This window comes from Phyllostomus hastatus, unplaced genomic scaffold (assembly GCF_019186645.2).
Source record: "Phyllostomus hastatus isolate PE091 unplaced genomic scaffold, TTU_PhHast_1.1 phas_contig_38, whole genome shotgun sequence".
Taxonomy (NCBI): domain Eukaryota; kingdom Metazoa; phylum Chordata; class Mammalia; order Chiroptera; family Phyllostomidae; genus Phyllostomus; species Phyllostomus hastatus.
The window spans coordinates 22,377,881-22,398,458 of record NW_025333869.1 but is presented as its reverse complement, the minus strand read 5'-3'; the positions used below and the strand labels follow the sequence as shown (position 1 = coordinate 22,398,458).

At 38.0% G+C, this 20,578-nt stretch overlaps 1 protein-coding gene across 2 annotated transcripts in view; it reads left to right on the top strand.

The window, feature by feature from the left end:
* The window catches only part of ADK (adenosine kinase), a 576,611-nt gene extending 563,238 nt beyond the window's left edge, over positions 1-13,373 (top strand). For both annotated transcript variants that reach the window (XM_045842324.1, XM_045842325.1), the window contains exon 11: positions 11,852-13,373. In XM_045842324.1, the coding sequence (XP_045698280.1) occupies positions 11,852-11,976 (125 nt within the window). In that variant the 3' untranslated portion in view covers positions 11,977-13,373. The remainder of the gene's footprint in view (positions 1-11,851) is intronic.
* Positions 13,374-20,578: the final 7,205 nt, after the last annotated feature.

Below are 20,578 nucleotides of genomic sequence, written 5' to 3'. Positions count from 1 at the left end.
AGCACAAGACATAATTTTTCTAAAATATAATCTTCCAAAACTCAATGAAGAAGAAGCAAAAATCCTGAGCAGACCAATAACAGCAGATGAAATTAAAGCAGTAATCAAAAAACTCCCAACACACAAAAGCCCTGGACCAGATGGTTTCACAGGAGAATTCTATAAAGCATTTAAGGAAGAGCTAACCCCTCTCCTTCACAGACTATTCCAAAAAGTGCAAGAAGATGGAAGAATCCCAAACTCTTTTTATGAAGCCAACATCATCCTACTCCCAAAACCAGATAAAAACACAACAAAGAAAGAAAACTCCAGGCCAATATCACTAATGAACATAGATGCTAAAATCCTTGACAAAATATTGGCAAATCACATCCAGCAATACATTAAAAAGATCATACACCATGACCAAATGGGATTCATCCCAGGGATGCAAGGATGGTACAATATTCACAAATGAGTAAAAATAATACATAACATAAAACACAGACAAAAATCACATGATCATATCAATAGATGCGGGAAAAGCATCTGCTAAGGTACAGCACCCATTTATGAGAAAAACACTCAGCAAAGTGGGAATAGAGGGAACATTCCTCAACATAATAAAGACCATATATGAGAGACCTACAGCCAACATCATACTCAATGGGCAAAAACTGAAATCTTTCCCACTCAGATCAGGAACAAGACAAGGTTGTCCACTTTCACCACTTCTATTCAACATAGTATTGAAAGGCCTAGGCACAGCAATTAGACAAGAAAAGGAAATAAAAGGCACCCAAATTGGAAAAGAGGCAACAAAACTGTCATTGTTTGCAGATGACATGATAGTGTACATAGAAAATCTTACAGAGTCCACCAAAAAACTGTTCGATCTAATCAATGAATTTGGCAAAACAGCGGGATACAAAGTCAATATCCAGAAATCAAAGGCATTTTTATATACCAACAATGAAGCAGCAGAAGCAGAAATCAGGAAAAAAAATCCCATTTGATATAGCAACAAGAAAAATAAAATACCTAGGAATAAACCTAACCAAGGAGGTAAAAGACCTATACTCAGAAAACTACACAACACTGAAGAAAGAAATCAAGGAAGACACAAATAAATGGAAGCATGTACTGTGTTCATGGACTGGAAGAATTAACATCATCAAAATGTCCATACAACCCAAAGTAATTTATACATTCAACGCAATCCCTACTAAAATACCAATGACATATTTCACAGGCATAAAACAAACACTTCAAAAATTTATATGAAACCATGAACAACCCCAAGTAGCTGCAGCAATTTTGAGAAAAAAGAGCAAAGTAGGAGGGATCCCAATACCTGATATCAAACTATATTACAAGGCCATTGTAATCAAAACAATCTGGTACTGGCATAAGAACAGACACATGGACCAATTGAACAGAACAGAGACCCCATAAATAAACCCAAGTCTCTATGGTCAATTAATATTCAACAAATGGGGCAGCAGCATAAAATGGAGTAAGAATAGCCTCTTCAACAAATGGTGTTGAGAAAGCTGGACAGCTACATGCAAAAAAAATGAAACTCAATCACCAACTTACAACATACACAAAAATAAACTCAAGGTGGATAAAAGATTTAAATATAAGTCATGACACCATTCAAGTCCTAGAGCAGAACATAGGCAGGAAAATCTCAGATATTCCATGCAGCAATATTTTCACGGATATGTCCACTAGAGCAAGGGACATAAAGGAAAGAATAAACAAATGGGATCTCATCAAAATAAAAAAATTCTGCACAGCTAAAGAAAACAGTATTAAAATAAAAAGAGAACCAACCGTATGGAAAAACATATTTGCCAATGATACCTCAGACAAGGGTTTGATCTCTAAAATATATGAAGAACTCACACAGCTCCACTCTAAGAAGACAAGTAACCCAATTAAAAAATGGGCAAAGGACTTGAACAGACACTTCTCCAAGGAGGACATACAGAGGGTCCAGAGACATACGAAAAGATGCTCAGTATTGCTAGCTATCAGAGAGATGCAAATTAAAACCACAATGAGATACCACTTCACACTATTAATAATGGCCATCATAAACAAAGCAACAAACAAGTGCTGGAAAGGTTGTGGAGAAAAGGGAACCCTAGTGCACTGTTGGTGGGAATGCAGACTGGTGCAGCCACTGTGGAAAACAGTTTGGCATTTCCTCAGAAAACCAAAAATGGAACTGCCTTTTGACTTAGCAATTCCGCTGCTGGATTTATATCCTAAGAACCCTGAAACACCAATCCAAAAGAACCTATGCACCCCAATGTTGATAGCAGCACAACTTATAATAGCCAAGTGCTGGAAGCAACCTAAATGCCCATCAGTAAATGAGTGGATCAAAAAACTATGGTACCTTTACACAATGGAATACTATGCAGCAGAAAGAAGGAAGGAGCTCCTACCCTTTGTGACAGCATGGATGGGACTGGAGAGCATTATGCTAAGTGAAATAAGCCAGGCAGTGAAAGACAAATACCATATGATCTCACCTTTACCTGGAACCTAATCAACAAAACAAACAAGCAAGCAAAGTATAACCAGACGCTGAAATTGAAAACAGGCTGACAGTGACCAGAGGGGAGAGGGGAGGGGATTATAGGGGAAAAGGGTGAAGGGTTTGCAGGAACAATTATAAAGGACACATGGACATAACAAGTGGGGGGTGGGGAGAGCTGGTATGGTGGGGAAGGGTGGGGGGAAAAGGCAGAAAACTGTACTTGAACAATAAAAAATATTCAAAAATTTAAAAAATAGTTTTTCTAGTATTTTGGAATCTATGCCTCCTTATTCATAATGGAATGCATAATCTGAATTTAATCATGATGAAATATCAGATAAACCCAATATGAGAATCACTGTATTAAAGAAGGAGTAAAAGATGACTGTATTCTTCAAAAATATTCCTGTCACAAAAGTCAGAGAAAGACTGAGGAAATGTTCAAGATTAAAGAACACTAAAAATACAATAAATCTTAGACTAGATCCTATTCTAGGAGGAAAATATGCTGTAAAGGACATTATTGGGTCATTGCAATATGGACAGTAGATTAGATAACAGTATTATAACAGTGTTACAGAAATTGATGGCTGTGGTTATGTAAGAGAATAGCCTCATTCTCAGGAAAGACACAGCAAGGTATTTAAAAGAGACATGATAAATGCAAACTTGCTCTCAATAGTTTGGGGGAGGGAATTTCATAAAGAAAATATATGTACACAAAAGGAGCAAAATGTTAATAATAAAAACATCTGGATGAAAGATAAATGGGTGCTTTTCATAGTATTTTTAATCTTGCAACTTTTCTCTGAATTTGAAATTATTTCCAAATGTTTGTAACACTTTAGACCAGCTAATAATTAAAAATATAAACTTAAAAAATTATATTGGAGCCCTGGCTGGCGTAGCTCAGTGGATTGAGCACAGGCTGCGAACCAGTGTCGCAGGTTCGATTCCCAGTCAGGGTACATGCCTGGGTTGCAGGTCATGACCTCCAGCAACCACACATTGATGTTTCTCTCTCTCTCTCTTTCTCCCTCCCTTCCCTCTCTAAAAATAAATAAATAAAATCTTTTTTAAAAAAAAGAAGTAAAATAAGGATCTAACTCAGTTTCTTTTTTAAAAAATTATATTGGTAAAATTATGCTAGGTGAAATAAGCCAGACACAAACAGACAAATAGTGGTATGATCCTACTCACATGAGGTACCTAGAACAGGCAAACTCAGAGAGATAGAAAGTAGAATAGCAGTTACCAGTGGCCAGAAGTAGAGGGAAATGGAGAGTTATTGTTTAATTAGTATGGAGTTTTGGGGAGTGTTGGGCAAGTTCTGGAAATTGATAGAGGTAATAGTTACACAACATTGCAAAATATATTTAATGGCATGAATATACTGAGATGGTTAAAATGGTAAATTTTAGGTTATGTATATTTTACACAATAAAAAAATTATCTTGGAGTTGTTTAGTTATAAAAGGTTCTCTGTGATTCTTCAACTATAAGCTCCCTTTGTTTATTTAAACCATTTTACACAACTTTTAAGATTCACATCAACTACAGGTTCCAATTATAATTGATTATGTACCATCTGTAGTTCATCTCAGTTGGTTTTTAAAAATAGATTATTGAAAAACTGATATTCACCTGGGACAAGAGTCTTAGCTTTTTTCTGCTTCCAGGTTTTCCAGTTGTCAAAGCAGATGTTTCTCCAGAGTTCTTGCCTTCAGTCATCAGCTAGCTGTTCTCTTAGAGAGACGATGCTGGTGCTTGTGCTTCACAAAAATATTTCATAAACACTCACTTTTCCTTTTCTCACAAAGATTATACCAGGAGGAATGAGGAAAACAGATGTTGCTTATAAGGCCCCTAATAGACGTGTTTCCATTGTAAGCTGATCTGACTCTGAATTTGGCATCTGCTCCATTCACTGTGGTGGGCTGTGCATTTAGTCTCACAGTTTGGCTGAAAGTTAATATTGACCTTTGACTGTTACCTGAACACTCAGTGATAAAATGCTCTTACTAAACCCCTTGAGAGAGTGATTTCACATTCTAAGCAAATGTCTTCAAAATACATCATTCCATTTACCAAATTAATTTTATTCTTTGGTTGGGAATACTTACTTATTTTATCTGATACAGAGCATTTCCCAAATCTGACAGGGAAAAAAAAACCTGTGTGGGCAGAATGGTACAAGAGAAAGGACATAAATCTGTTACAATGTTCTCTACAGGTCATTATACCACAGCTTCTCAATTAACCTCCACCCACCCCCACCCCACAGGCTGCCCACGGCCGAGCGGGAAGGCCTCGAAGTCTGGCTACAGAGCAGTTTCTCATCATCATCATCTGCCCCTCTGAGTATTTGAGTACTGCTGCAGCAGCTCAGGTTTCCTCCAGAGGGGAGGTAGTCCCAGATTCTACCTAATAAGATGCATGTTACTTGTACAACACTTTTATTTTTTTATAGTATTATTACAGTATAATTGACATACAAAAAGTGCACATATTTAAAGTGTACAATATTACAAATGTTGACGTACGTCTACATCTGTGAAGCCTCACTATGGACACAACTGTTATGCACCTGATCGCCCTACCCCTTCCTGTGCCGATTTCGATTGTTTCCGGTTTGGAACTATCACAGCTAAAGCTGCTGTGCATACTCATCTGCACTTATTTGTGTGGATGTATGCTTTCATTTACCTCGGGTTAAATACCTAGAAATAAAGTAACTGGGTCATATGATAGGTGCATGTTTAACCCCTTTAAGACACTCAAAAATAGTTTTCCAAAGTGATCTTATCATTTTATATTCCAGTGATCAGTATAGTAGTGTTCCAGTTGGTCCACGCCCTTGCCAGCACTTGGAGTGGCCAGTGGTCTAGTGAGTGGGCAGTGGTATCTCGCTGTGCCATTTTCTAATGAATAGGATGGTGAATATCATGTGATTATTTGGCATCTCTTTTTTTAAATTACTTTATTGTTGTTCAATTACAGTTGTCTGCATTTTCCACCCACCACTCTCCCCCACCCCAGTCAAACCCACCTCCCTCCCTTGCTTCCACCCTCCCCCTTGGTTTTGTCCATGTGTCCTTTACAGTAGTTCCTGAAAACCCTTCTCTCCATTGTCCCCTCCCCCCTCCCCTCTGGTTACTGTCAGATTATTCTTAATTTCAATGTCTCTGGTTATATTTTGCTTGCTTTTTTCTTTTGTTGATTGTGTTCCAGTTAAAGGTGAGATCATATGGTATTTGTCTTTCACTGCCTGGCTTATTTCACTTAGCATAATGCTCTCCAGTCCCATCCATGCTGTCACAAAGGGTAGGAGCTCCTTCCTTCTTTCTGCTGCATAGTATTCCATTGTGTAAAGATACCATAGTTTTTTGATCCACTCATTTACTGATGGGCATTTAGGTTGCTTCCAGCACTTGGCTGTTATAAATTGTGCTGCTATGAACATTGGGGTGCATAGGTTCTTTTGGATTGGTGCTTCAGTGTTCTTAGGATATAATCCCAGCAGCGGAATTGCTAAGTCAAAAGGCAGTTCCATTTTTGGTTTTCTGAGGAAATGCCAAACTGTTTTCCACAGTGGCTGCACCAGTCTGCATTCCCAGTACACTAGGGTTCCCTTTTCTCTGCATCTTCTCTAAAACTTGTTTGTTGCTTTGTTTATGATGGCCATTCTGACCGGTGTGAAATGGTATCTCACTGTGGTTTTTTGCATCTCTTCATCTTCTTTGCTAAAATGTTTCTTTGACACTTTTGCCCATTTTTTGTTGGGTTGTTTCTTGTTTTTGAGGTGTGAAAGTATTCAATTTGGCAAAGTCCAAATTATGTTTTCTTTTGTAAACGTTTGTATTTTTTTTATGTCTTAGTACCTTTGGCAAATTCAAAAGCACTGATTTTTTCTGATTTTTTTCTCAGAGTTTTATAGTTTCAGCTCTTATATTTAGATCTATGATCAATTTCAAGTTAATTTTTGTACATAATGTGAGGTAAGGATTGAAGTTTTTGTTTTCTTTACATATGGCTGTTCTAAGGCCATTGGTTTAAAAGATTATCCTTTCCCCATTGGCTTGCTTTGATGCCTTTGTCAAAAAGCAACTGACTGTACAGAGTAGATTTATTTCTGGGGTCTCCGTTCAGTTGATCTGTGTCTGTCTTTGTGTCAACACCACAGTGTCTCAGCTCCTTTAGTTCTGTAAGTTTTAAAGCAAGTAGTCTTTTTCAGATTTGTGTTTTTACTAATCTAAATCCTTTGCATTTCCACATAAATTTTAGAATCAGCTTATTCATTTCTATATGCAAATCCTGCTGGAATTTTGACTGGTATTTTGAATCAGTAGAAAAATTTCTGTAGAACTGATAACAGTATTTTTTACCCTCACCTGAGAAGATATTTGTTCATTTTATAGAGAAAGGAAGGGAGAGAAGGAGAGAGAAATATATCAATCGGTTACCTCCCAAACGTGCCCCAACCAGGGATCAAACTCATGACCTTTTGGCATACAGGGCAATGTTCCTGCCAGCTGAGCCCTCCAGCCAGGGCCTGATAACAATGTTGAATCTTCTGATCTATGAATACTTTATATCTCTATTTATTTAAATTTCTTTTATTTCTCTCAGCATGTTTTGTCATTTTCAGTATGCAGGGCTTACACAACTTTTGTTAGATGTATCAGTAGGTTTTTCCATATTTGATGGTATGGTAAACAGTATTTTTAATATCATTTTCTAATTGTTCATTGCTAGTACATACAATTGCTGTATATACACACATTACTAGTATGGAAATTCAGTTGGCTTTTATATAATGATCTTCTATTCTCCACCATTACCAAATTTACTTAGTAACTTTTTTAAAAATGTGTTTTATTGATTATGCTATTACAGTTGTCCCATTTCACCCCCTTTATTCCCCTCTGCCCTGTATACCCCCTCCCATCCACATTCTCCTCCTTTAGTTCATGCCCATGGGTCATACATATAAGTTCTTTGGCTTCTACATTTCCCATACTATTCTTAACCTCCCTCTGCCTATTTTCTACCTACCATTTATGCTACTTATTCTTTGTACCTTTTCCCCCTTCTCCCCGCTCACTCCATGTGATCTCCTTTTCTGTGATTCTGTTCCTGTTTTAGTTTTTTGCTTGGTTTGTTTTTGTTTTTGTTTTAGGTGTGGTTGTTAATAACTATGAGTTTGCTGTCATTTTACTGTTCATAGCTTTTATCTTATTTTTCTTAGATAAATCCCTTTAGCATTTCATATAATAAGGGCTTAGTGATGATGAACTCCTTTAACTTGACCTTATCTGGAAGCACTTGATCTACCCTTCCATTCTAAATGAAAGCTTTGCTGGTTAGAGGAATGTTGGATATAGGTCCTTGCCCTTCATGACTTCAAATACTTCTTTCCAGCTCCTTCTTGCCTGCAAGGTTTCTTTTGAAAAATCAGCTGACAGTTTTATGGGAACTCCTTTGTAGATTACTGTCTCCTTATCCCTTGTTGCTTCTAGGATTCTCTCCTTCTCTTTTATCTTGGGTAAGTTAATTATGATGTGCATTGGTGTGTTCCTCCTTGGGTCCAACTTCTTTGGGGCTCTCTGAGCTTCCTGTACTTCCTGAAAGTCTATTTCCTTTGCCAGATTGGGGAAGTTCTCCTTTATTATTTGTTCAAGTAACTTTTCCACTTGTTGCTCTTCCTCTTCTCCTTCTGGTACCCCTATAATTTGGATGGTGGAACGTTTAAAGATGTCCTGAGGGTTCCTAAGCCTCTCCTCATTTTTCTGAATTCTTGTTTCTTTATTCTGTTCTGGTTGAATGTTTATTTCTTCCTTCTGGTCCACACTGTTGATTTGAGTCCCAGTTTCCTTCCCATCACTATTGGTTCCCTGTACATTTTCCTTTATTTCACTCAGCATAGTCTTCATTTTTTCATCTAACTTACAACCATGTTCAACCAATTCTGTGAGCATCCTGATTACCAGTGTTTTGAACTGTGCATCTAATAGGTTGGCTATCTCTTCGTTGCTTAGTTGTATTTTTTTGGACCTTTGATCTGTTCTTTCGTTTGGGCCATTTTTTTTTTTTTTTTGTCTTGACTCACCTGTCACACAGCAAGGGGTTGAGCCTAGGAGTTCACCAGGGCAGGAAACCCATGTTGCTGGTTTGTGACACTGTATGTGGGGGAGGGGCCCAAGAGGGAACAATGGCACTTGCTGGGCTCTGTGACGGTTTTCAGTCACTTCCCCTGCTACCCACAAGCAAAGTGGGCCCTTCTGGTGCTGATTCCTGGGTGGGTGGGTTTGTGCACATTTTAGGACCCTGTGAGTCTCTCCAACAAACTCTCTTGTGAGGCTGGGAGTTTCTCTTGCTGCCGCTTCAAGCCCCACAGGTGTTTTCAATCAGAGGTTTGAGGCTTTATTTCCCTGCGCTGGAACCCTGGGTTGTGCTGTCCGTCTCGTTCCCCAGTTGTTCCTCCCGGTTTATCTGCATACAGATGTGGGACTGCCCTCCACCAGTTGCCACCTTGCCGCAAGTCCTCTCTACCCAGCTGCCTATCTGCCCTCCTCCTACCAGTCTGGATGAATGTTTCTTCTTAAATTTCTTTGTTGTCAGACTTCCATACAGTTCTATTTTCTGCCAGTTGTGGTTGGTTTTCTGTTTTTAAGTTGTTGTCGTCCTTCTTTTGGTTGTGCAAGGAGGCACAGTGTGTCTACCTACGCCTCCATCTTGGCCAGAACTCATAACTTGTTTTCTAGAACTTTTTTTCCATAAGATTTTCTGCGTAGACCAGGTTTTCCCCAATGTGGGCATTACTGGGGTTACAGGGTATTTGGCAGCATTCCTAGGCTCTAGATGCCAGCAGCACCCGGGCCCCAGGTACGACAGACAAAACGGGCTGCAGACATTTCCGGATGTGCCCTGGGGGCAGGATTGCCTGCTGCTGAGAACCAAAGACATAGACATAGACAGTCTTGCCATCTGCATATAAAGACAGTTTTGCTTCTATTTCAATCTTTATGCCTTTTATTTTTTTTTTTTTTGCCTGTTGCACTGGCTAGAGTCTCAAGTACAGTGTTTAAGAGTATTCTTAAGAACATTCTTGCCTTGTTCTTAATCCTAAGGGGAAAACATTATATCATCAAACATTAAGAATGATGATTCATTAAGAATGAATATTAATTGTAAGTTTTTCAGTAATGCCCTTTACTGGGTTGAGGAAGTTTCCTTTTCTTCCTAGTTTGCTGAAAGTTTTAATTAGCAATGGATGTTGGATTTTGTGAAATGTTTTTTCAGTATCATTGGGGTGATCCTGTGATTGTCTTAGTTAATATGGTAAATTGTATTGGTTTTTTTAAATTTTATTTATTGATTTTTAGAGAGAAAGGAAGGGGAAAGAGACGCACACATACATGAGTTTGCTGTTCCACTTATTTTATGCATTCACTGGTTGATTCTTATATCTGCCCTGACTGAGGATCGAACCCTCAACCTTGACCTATTGGGACAATGCTCTGACCAACTGAGCCACCCAGCCTGGGCCATTAATTGATGTTTTTTTGAATGTTAAAACAAACTTGCATTCCTAGGATAAATTCCATCTGATCATAATTTATGATCTTTTTAAATAAACTATTGGATTTGATATGCTAAAATTCTCTTTATAATATTTGCATATTTTCTGATTATGTTACCAGAATAATTCTGGCTTCAAATTAATTCTCAGAGTATTTTCTCCCAACTCCTTCTGAAGTATTTCTGAAGTATGTGTATAGCATTGATATTATTTTTTCCTTATATATTTGTGACACCCTCTAGACCTGAAATTTTCTTTATAGGAAACTTTTTAACTACAAAATCAATGTATTGGATTGATACAGGCTCTTCGGGTTATCTATTTCTTCCTACGTGAGTTTTGATAGCTTGCATCTTTCCAGGAATTTGTCCATTTCATCTAACTTGTCAAATCGAGTGGTATAACATTGTTAAAAATGTCTCCTTATTATCCTTTCAGAGTGTAGATTCTATAATGATATCACTTCTCTTCTTCCCAACATCGGTGATTTATGTCATGTCTCTTTTTTCCTGACCAGTCTGCCTAGATACTCAGCTTTGTCCTATTTGGACTCCCCCTTCCATCTGTCCAACTCGGTGGAACTGCCGAGCTCTGCCTGGGTTGTTCCTCCCCCTGTTGTGGCCTGGGAACTCTTGGGAGTAAGTTAGAGCAATTTTACGGTTTTCCTCATTTGTCCTTCTTTCACGGGTTGTTCGTGGCTGATGTACAGTAATTGAAAATCTTTGTTTCATATACTTTGTCTTTATTTTAGTTGTTTCTGGAAAAGAGTGAATCTGGTTCCTTTTGTTCATCTTGGTCAGAAGCAGAAGTCCTCAATACTGTTTTCCACTTTATTATATTTATTTTAGTATCAAGCTGGTCCATGGTGCTTAACTATACAAATTACTTCACTCTTGCTTCTGGGAGTGAAAGGGAAATGTAAAGTCCTTCAATAACTTTTAAAAATATTTTTAAGACTTTTATTTATTTTATTTTTAGAGAGAGGGGAAGTGAGGGTGAGAGAAAGAAACATCAATGTGCAAGATAAACATTGATAGGTTGCCTCAATCCAGTCATGTGCTCTTGGGAATCGAACCGTCAACCTTTCCATTTGCAGGATGATGCCCAACCCACTGAGCCAGGCGAGTCAGGGCTGTCCTTTATTTTTCAACTCCTAAGTTTATACTTAGACATCTAGATGATAGCATTTTGTCCAAAATAACATTCTTGGAATAATAACAGTACAGTGGGAATCCAAAGAAATAGGGAAAAGGATAAGTAATAACTTCTCAGCTGTAAAAACCCAAGAAAATGTTATTTGGCTAGTATTTTTTTTTAGAGAGGGAAGGGAGGGAGAAAGAGAGAGAGAGAAACATCAATGTGAAGTTGCTGGGGGCCGTGACCTACAACCCAGGCATGTGCCCTGACTGGGAATCGAACCTGCGACACTTTGGTTCACAGCCCACGCTCAATCCACTGAGCTATGCCAACCAGGCTGGTTAGTATTTCTTAATCTCAATCTTTTAATGTCAAAGCTAAAGGAGAAAGAATAATAATGTAAGCTTAGATAGTTAGTTGTCATGTCCCACGTTGAGCTCTTTAAAAGAAATACTAGGGAAAGCTCGTGGTGTTTGGGAGAAGATCTCCATAACAGACTGAAGACTGGGGTAGGCATATAGACCATTTTCTGGTCTGACTCAGTGACATTTCTGAGCTGCTACCCAGTGCTCATGTTCTTCCCTTCGTCTCTGTTTCAGGTTTCCTGTCTCAGCTGGTCTCTGAGAAGCCGCTGACTGAGTGCATCCGAGCTGGCCACTATGCTGCAAACGTCATAATTAAGCGAACTGGCTGCACCTTTCCCGAGAAGCCAGACTTCCACTGATGGAAGAGCAGGAAACCCAGGCCGAGGAGTACAGACACTGCCCTGACTGATTCCCGAGAATTCCCATATTAATAAAGAAGAAAATTACCTGCCATCCTTTCCTATATAATGTTCATTCTTAATTTAGCAGATACAGTAATGCTCAGTAGACTCTTTATTCTCTCAACAAACTAAAAAAATGATGTTTATTTCCTTAGTGTGACAGTGCCACTTAAATGTCAATTAAACAGGAATATAACATTTTAGTAGAAATGTTTATTTCATTTCAATTACTTCGTAAATTCATGTGTATTTAGCATATTGATCAGGTTTTTTACATTTCTGCTTTGAATGCAGATGCAATTTAATATAACAGACATTTTTAAAGGAATGAATCCTAATACATTAATCTTTAGCTTTTTATACAAGTATATTAATTTAGAGATGTGTGTACATATACACATCCATACATATATGTACCACATGTACACATAAATAAATATACAGAAATATTTATCTTGCCAAGTTATGCCAAATAATTTCTTCAGTGCATAATGAAATAAACTTTAATAATTAAATAACTTGCCAATTATAAGTTATATTACAATATTCTAATCATAATCTTATATTTACTTATGGTACTCTGTATTTTGATACAGATAAAAACTTGTCATATGAGAATTTTTTCTGTTGTCGTCCTGTGCTCAACAAGCTAAGGAAGAAAGATCATTATTTAATACTGGGCCTGAAATGATATCAAATTTGGTACTGGGATAGAAAGAACAACATAATACATTGAAAAATAACAGTAGTGGAGACCAGTAAGTCACTGTTTTAAGGAAGACAAAATAGCATAATAGAACCTCTGGAATCAGACTTAATCACCTCTATATGATCTTGGTCAAATTGCTCAGTCTCTTTCAGCTTCAGTTTCCTTTTTGTAAAATGGGATAATGACCCCATGGTCAAGGTCATTGAGATGATTTGAGAGAGAAACCCAATTATAAAATGCTTGGTACAATGCCTAATAAGTGCTTAATGAATGCCTGCTATTTTTATCATAATGATTATTGTTGAAGAAGAAAAAGATATTTATAAAACTAAACCACAGAAAAGGGTTCGAGTTTTTGTTTTGTTTTATGTTTAGGTAAACTTTAAGGTCTATGCTTGCTTGACTTTTCTGAATATTGAAATATAATTCATATGGCATAAAATTTTCCATTTTAAAGTATGCAAATTAGTGATTTTAGTGTGTTCGCAAAATTGTGCAGCCACAACCATTATCTAAATCAAGAACCCCCCAAAAGAAACCCTGTACATCCCAATTTACCCCATTCCCATCCCCTGGCAACTACTAATCTATTTTTTGCCTCTATAAATTTGCCTATTTGGACATTCATTAAAATGGAGATACATAATGTGTGTTCTTTTGTCTGTCTTCTTTCACTTAGCATGTGTTCAAGGTTCATCCGTTTTGTGGCATGCATCAGTACTTCATCTCTTTTTTTTTTTGCCAAATAATATTCCATTGTATAGACTTACCACCTTCTGTTTATTCATTCATCAGTTGAAGGAATTTGGGTTAACCTTTGGTTATTATGAATAATGCTGCTATCGACATTACTGTACAAATTTTTTGTATGGACTCAATGTTTTCAATTTGGGGGCGGGGGATACACCTAGGAATAGAACTGCTGGATCACGTGTTGACCTTGTTTAACTTTCTGAGAAGCTGCCAAACTCTTTTCCCTTCTCAAAGCAAGGTTTGAGGGTTCCAGTTCCTTTATGTCTTCACGATGGTTGGTATTATCTGTTTGATTATAGCCAGAGAGTATAAAGTGACATCTCATTGGCTCGATTTTCATTTCCCTAATGACTAATGATATTGAGCACCTTTTCACGTGCCATTTATATTTTCCTTTGGAAACATGTCAGTTCAGATCCCTTCTTCATTTGCGCCATTATTGTTGAGTTGTAAGCATCCTTTATATATTGTAGATACATATATTATTAGACATATGATTTACAAATACTTGTATTTCTATTCTGTGGGTTGTGTTTATACTTTCTTCATAGTACCCTTTGAAGCACAAATGTTTTAATTGGTATAAAGTCTAATTTATATATTTTTTGTCAAGTGGGTTTATGGTTTCATATCTAACAAATCATGCCATATCCAGGGTCACAAAGAATTACACCTACATCATCTTCTGAGAGGTTTATAGTTTTGGCTCTTACATTAAAGTCCCTGATCCATTCGGAGTTTACTTTGTATGTATTCGAGGGAGGGGGTCTAAATTAATTATCTTGCATATGACTATTCATCTGTCCCTGCACTTTATTATAAAGATTATTTTCTCCACTATTGAATTGTCTTGGCACCCTTGTCAAGAATCAGCTGGCCATAAATGTAAGGTTTTATTTCTGGGCTCTCAGTTCCATTCCGTTGGCCTGCTTGTCTGTCCTTGAGCCAGTCCAGACTGTCGTGATTCCTGGAGCTTTGACTAAGCTTTGAAATCAGGAAATGTGACTCCTCCAACTTTGTCTCTCATGAAAACATTAGTTTGAGTTATATCTTGATCATTTTTAAACTACTACAGAATGTCTTTCTCATAGATAATTAGGAAGGACACTGATAAACATTTTTCTACTTTTTTATTTTTTTAATTTTTTTAAGATTTTATTTATTTTTGTTAAGATTTTATTTATTTATTTTTAGAGAGGGAAGGGAGGGAGAAAGAGAGAGAGAGAGAAACATCAATGTGCGGTTGCTGGGGGCCATGGCCTGCAACCCAGGCATGTGCCCTGACTGGGAATCGAACCTGCGACACTGGTTCGCAGCCCGCACTCATCCACTGAGCCACACCAGACAGGGCTATTACTTTTTTTTTATTTTCTGATGAGAAAATATCATACCCCAAGACTACCGATCAAGTACCACTCACCAACTAGGCCTTTCAGATAGTATTTACAGGAGGTTCCAAATTATTTATTTGGTAGTACTTATTGGACTGGACAAAAAGTTTGTTTAGTTTTTTTTGTACAATGGCTCTAGTAGTGCTTAGTTGTCTTTTTTTTAATATTTTTTATTGGCTATGCTATTACAGTTGTCCCATTTTTTTTTGTCCCCTTTATTCCCCTCTGCCCTGCACCCTCTTCCCACCAGCATTCCCCCACCCTAGTTCATGTCCACAGGTTGCACATACAAGTTCTTCAGCTTCTCCATTTCCCATACTCTTGTTAACCTCCCCGTCTAGTTTGTACCTACCACCTATGCTTCTTATTCCCTGTACCTTTTCCCCCATTCTCCCCCCTCCCTCTTCCTGCTGATAAGCCTCCATGTGATCTCCATTTCTGTGATTCTGTTCCTGTTCTAGTTGTTTGCTTAGTTCATTTTTGTTTTGTTTTGTTTTTTAGGTTTAGTTGTTGATAGTTGTGCCTTTGTTGTCATCTTACTGTTTCTATTTTTTTATCATCTTTTTCTTAGATAAGTCCCTTAAGCATTTCTTATAATAGGGGCTTAGTGATGATGAACTCCTTGAACTTGACCTTATCTGGAAAACAGTTATCTGCCCTTCCATTCTAAATGATAGTTTTGCTGGATAGAGTAATCTTGGATGTAGGTCCTTGCTTTTCATGACTTCAAATACTTCTTTCCAACCCCTTCTTGCCTGCAAGATTTCTTTTGAGAAATCTGCTGACAGTTTTATGGCAACTCCTTTGTAGGGAACTGTCTCCTTTTGTCTTGCTGCTTTTAAGATTATCCGCTTATCTTTAATCTTGGGTAATGTAATTATGATGTGCCTTGGTGTATTCCTCCTTGGGTCCAACATCTTAGGGACTCTGAGCTTCCTGGAATTCCTAGAAGTCTGTTTCCTTTGCCAGATTGAGGAAGTTCTCCTTTATTATTTGTTCAAATAAGTTTTCAATTTCTTTCTTGTCCTCTTTCTGGCACCCCTACGATTAAAATGTTGGAACATTTAAAATTGTCCCAGAGAGTTCCTAAGCCTCTTCTCATTTTTTTGAGAAGGGGCTTGTTTCTTCATTCTGTCCTGGTTGGATGTTTCTTTCCTTCATTCCAAGTTGTTTATTTGAGTCCTAGTTCCCTTCCCTTCAACTCCTGGTTCCCTTCCCTTCACTCTTGGTTCCCTGTGTATGTTGCTTTATTTCACTTTGGGAAGCCTCATTTTGCAGCTGAGCTCAATCAGTTCTGTGAGCATCCTATAAGTTGGCTGTCCCTTCATTGCTTAGTTCTGTTTGGAGCTTTGATCTGTTTTTTCATTTGGACCATATTTTTTGTCTTGGTGCACCTGTTACATAGTAAGGGGCAGAGCCTTAGGTGTTTACCAGAGCAGGAAAACCCACGTCATTGGGTTATGGCGCTGTATGTGGGGGACGGGTCTGAGAGGGAACAATGCCACTTACTTGGCTCTCAGCTGGCTTTCAGTCACTTCCCCCACTACCCATAAGCCAATTGGGCCCTTCTGGTACTGATTTCCAGAAGGGTAAGCTCTAGGACCCTGTGGATCTCTCCAAGGAACTCTCCTGTGAGGCTGGGAATTTCTCCCACTGCCGCAGCCCCCATAGATTTTAACAACCAGAGGAGTTGAGGCTTTATTTCTCCATGCTAGAAACCTAGGTTGTATGGACTGTCTCACTCCCCAGTTGTTCCAGTTTATCCGCACACAAATGTGGGAACACGCGGTCCACCAGCTACGACCTTGCCACAAATCCTCTTCGCCCCAGTTGCCCATCTCCACCCCTCTTACCTGTCTGGATGAATATTTCTTCTTTAACTCCTTGGTTGTCCGACCTCAATATAGTTCAATTTTCTGGCAGTTCTTGTTAATTTTGTTTTTAATTTTGTTGTTCTTTTGGTTGTGCAGGGAGGCAAAATGTGTCTACCTATGGCTCCATCTTGGCCGGAAGTCTTGCTTAGTTGTCTTTAACTCCATTTGAAACAATTTTGTTAGATTGTGTTGTGACAGCTGTCCTATCAGTGTGCATTTTTTAAAAAACTCGTCAAAATGGTGAATTTTTGTGCAGCCATTTTAATATTGAAGTTGAAAGAAAATATGCAACATTTTCATTATATTATGCTTTATTAGCAAGAGAGGTAAAAATGCAACTGAAACACACACACAAAAAAGATTTGTGCAGTGTATGGAGAAGATGCTGTGACTGATCAAAACATGTTGAAAGTGCTTTACAAAGTTTCTTGGTGCTACTGACATTTTGGCCAAATAATTATTTGCTATGGGGCTGTCTTATGCACTGGGAGATGTTTAGCAGCACCCCTGGCCTCTACCCACTGGAAGTCAATGGCAGGTGATAGCCAGCATACTAAAAATATTCAACTAATAAAGTTATTGGAGAAAAAGAAAATGTGTATTTTATTTTACAGAAAAAATGAAATGGACTTTTTGGCCAACCCAATACATGCACACAAATCACATATCTTTCTTGTAACAGGAAGTACTCATTGGGATATGTGTACTTTGTCCTTGAGTTATGGCATACTGTTTTAGTTCTTGGTTTTGATAAGAGACAACAGAAAAAATAATGGCTAGCCTACAGACAGGGTCTCAGGAAACTTGCCTCTGACTGGCTAGGCAGTCCCCTCCATGGCCTCAGTTTTGCCATCTTGGAATGAAGAGTCGTTAACCTAGTCCCACTTTATGGCATCTTGGTTTAACATATTTGAGGGAGGACATGTAGAATGGGGAAAAATAATGAAGTTGTCAGGAAGATGTGGGTTCTGGCCCATGGTAGGCTCCAAGTAGCTATGTGACCCTCTTGTTCTATGTTATTCACAAGATGTAAATAGTTGTGACATTTTTAATGTATAATATTATGGAGCAGAGGTTTTAACAGTGCTGTTTCCCTGTATATGTGAAGAGGGGGTTCTTCTCTGAGGAGTGAACCGGAGCAATGGAAGCCATTCATTTGTGTGTCTCAGCTGGGCAAATGAGGGGGACACAGGAGACCCCTACCACAGGGACAGGCCTAGTGATCTGGAGAGTTAGGACATTGAGTTTCAGCAAGTGGTCAAGGTAGCCAAGAAAACTTCTGTGAGGTGGAAAGGATGGTGGTAGCAAGCATTTGGAGGCAGGCTCGCTGCCCAAATATTAATATAGCAAAGTAGGAGAGAAGGGAAAAAGCAAGAGTGGTGATTGCCTTTTGTTCTAGTTTTTACATCTATCTTCATGATATGCACATTTATATGCTTCATTTCTCAGAAAGAGTAAGACTTTCTTTTTAAATAAGGGTGAGGGAAATACTTTTTTTTTTACAATTTTATATATTTATTTATTTTTAGAGAGGAGAAGGGAGGAAGAAGAAAAGGGAGAGAAACATCAGTGCCTCTCAATCACCCCCTACTGGGGACCTGGCCTACAACACAGGCATGTTCTCTGACTGGGAATCAAACTGGTGACCCTTTGGTTTGCAGTCTGACACTCAATCCACTGAGCCATGCCAGCCAGGGCAACATTCTTCATCTTAAAAAGAAAAATTACAAATAACCTTAGTTGAAAGCTATTTTCTTACTCAATTTGAGGCAAGCATGCATTGCTATTTTTTAGTTTTTCAAAACAGATGCATAATATAAAGATTGTTTTACACACACAAGACTGCAAAGGAAGCATGTGTTTGGTTGGTAGTCTAAAAATACTGCCCGTGTTGAAATATAAAAATATGCACTTTATCATTTCTGTTAGTCATTCTCAGAAAAGGTGTCCATTTAATGATATTTCCACTTGATAAAATAGGTTTAAAATGTAAACATTTTGTTTATGATTCAGTAGTAGTCCTGTGTTCAAGTCCTTGGCTTTATGTCTCCATAGACAAGTTCTGGAACTGCTCTGAGCCTTGTTTTTCTCAACTGTAAACTGAGAAAAATCTATCCATCCCCAGTGATATGTGAGGGGTTGTTAAGAGAATGTGTGAGTAAAAATAGTTTATAAATAGTAAAATAAATTTAAAGTGAAGTAGTTTGTTATTTACCGAGGCACCAGAGCAACATAATAGGGAACATCATTTCAGGAGACAATGCTGTAACAATTTGATGTCCATATGGGGGCAGGGAGGGTGGCGGGACTGAAACTTGACCTCCACCTCGCAAATTTAGACATGGATTGTGGCCATATCATAAAAGCTAAAACTATTATGCTTCTAGAAGAAAATATAGGATATTTTTAGTTTTAGGGTAGGCAAAACTTTTTTAAGAGGGCTTTCATAGCACTAACCATAAAAATATATTGACAAGTCGAAGTCCAAAAAACTGTATTTTATTCATCAAGAGACCATTAAGAATACAGTAAACAAGCCACAGTCCAGAATAACATATTCATGACCCATCTGGCAAAGAATCACATCCAGAACGCACAGCAAACTTTCATCATTGACAGTTTCTTGAAAACTGCTACACTAACCAATTTTACCATTGGCTACTTGATATACAGAAACATACCTTAGGAACTTAACTGTTACTTATACCAGTCTATGGCAAAATTGTTAACATAGTTTCCAAGAACCTGTCAGCAAGTAAGGAGTCACTGTACTAAAAACTCCTACAACTCAATAATGAAAAAACAAACAGATGCAGATAACCTTACAAAAGAAAATACGTGAATGGCCAAGGAGCACATAAAAAATATTCAACATCAGTAGTCGTAAGAGAAATGAGACAGGACTGCACTAGGACGACTAAAATGTAAACAACAACACCAAATGCTGGAGAGGACGCGGAGCTGCACTGGTGGTGGGAGTGTAAAATGGAACAACCACTTTGGAAGAAGGCCTGGAAGTTTCTTATAAAATTAAACACATCTATTCTTTGATCCAGCCATTCCACTCCTGGTGTTCACCCAAAAGAAATGAAAGCATGTGACCACAAAAAAGACTTGTATTAAGAGTATTTACAGCAGTGCTATTGCCAAAAACCAGTAACAGGGTAGCTGCCTAACAGTAGGAATACAGATTAAAACTGTGGTATAATCAAGCAATGGAATAATACTTGGCAAAAGAAGAAATTAACCAATGGTGAAATAACATGAATCAATCTCAGAAACATTTTACTGAGTGAAAGAAGCCAGTTGTGAAGGGTGCAGACTGTAAGATTCCATGTGTATGAAGTTCTAGAACAGGCAAAAACAACCTATAGGTGAAAAAGTCAGAACAAGGGTCTGGTTTTGTGGGAAAGGCGAGAAGTGGAAAACGGGAGTGGAAATGGGACTTTCTCAGCTGGCAGTGATGTTCCGTGTCATCGTAGGGCTCCCACAAATGTATGAACTTGGGGGAATATTTTGCTTAAGTTCCATGATTTTTCCTCAGTCACACACACACACGTAAAGAAACCTAAGCAAATACTGAACTCTAGTTATTGATATGCATGCTAAAAAAGATAAAGTATTGATGTCTTCAGCTGACAGTGAGTTGCACCAAAAATAAGATGAATGGAAAGGTGAGTAGATAAATGATAAGTCAACTATAAGAACTTGTTAATTGTAAAAAGGTAGTAAGTAGATGTTTGTTGGCTACCTAATACTTTCCAACATTTCTATATGGTTGGAGTTTTTCCAAATGTTGGGAAAAATATAAAGTACTTCATTAGGAAAACCTA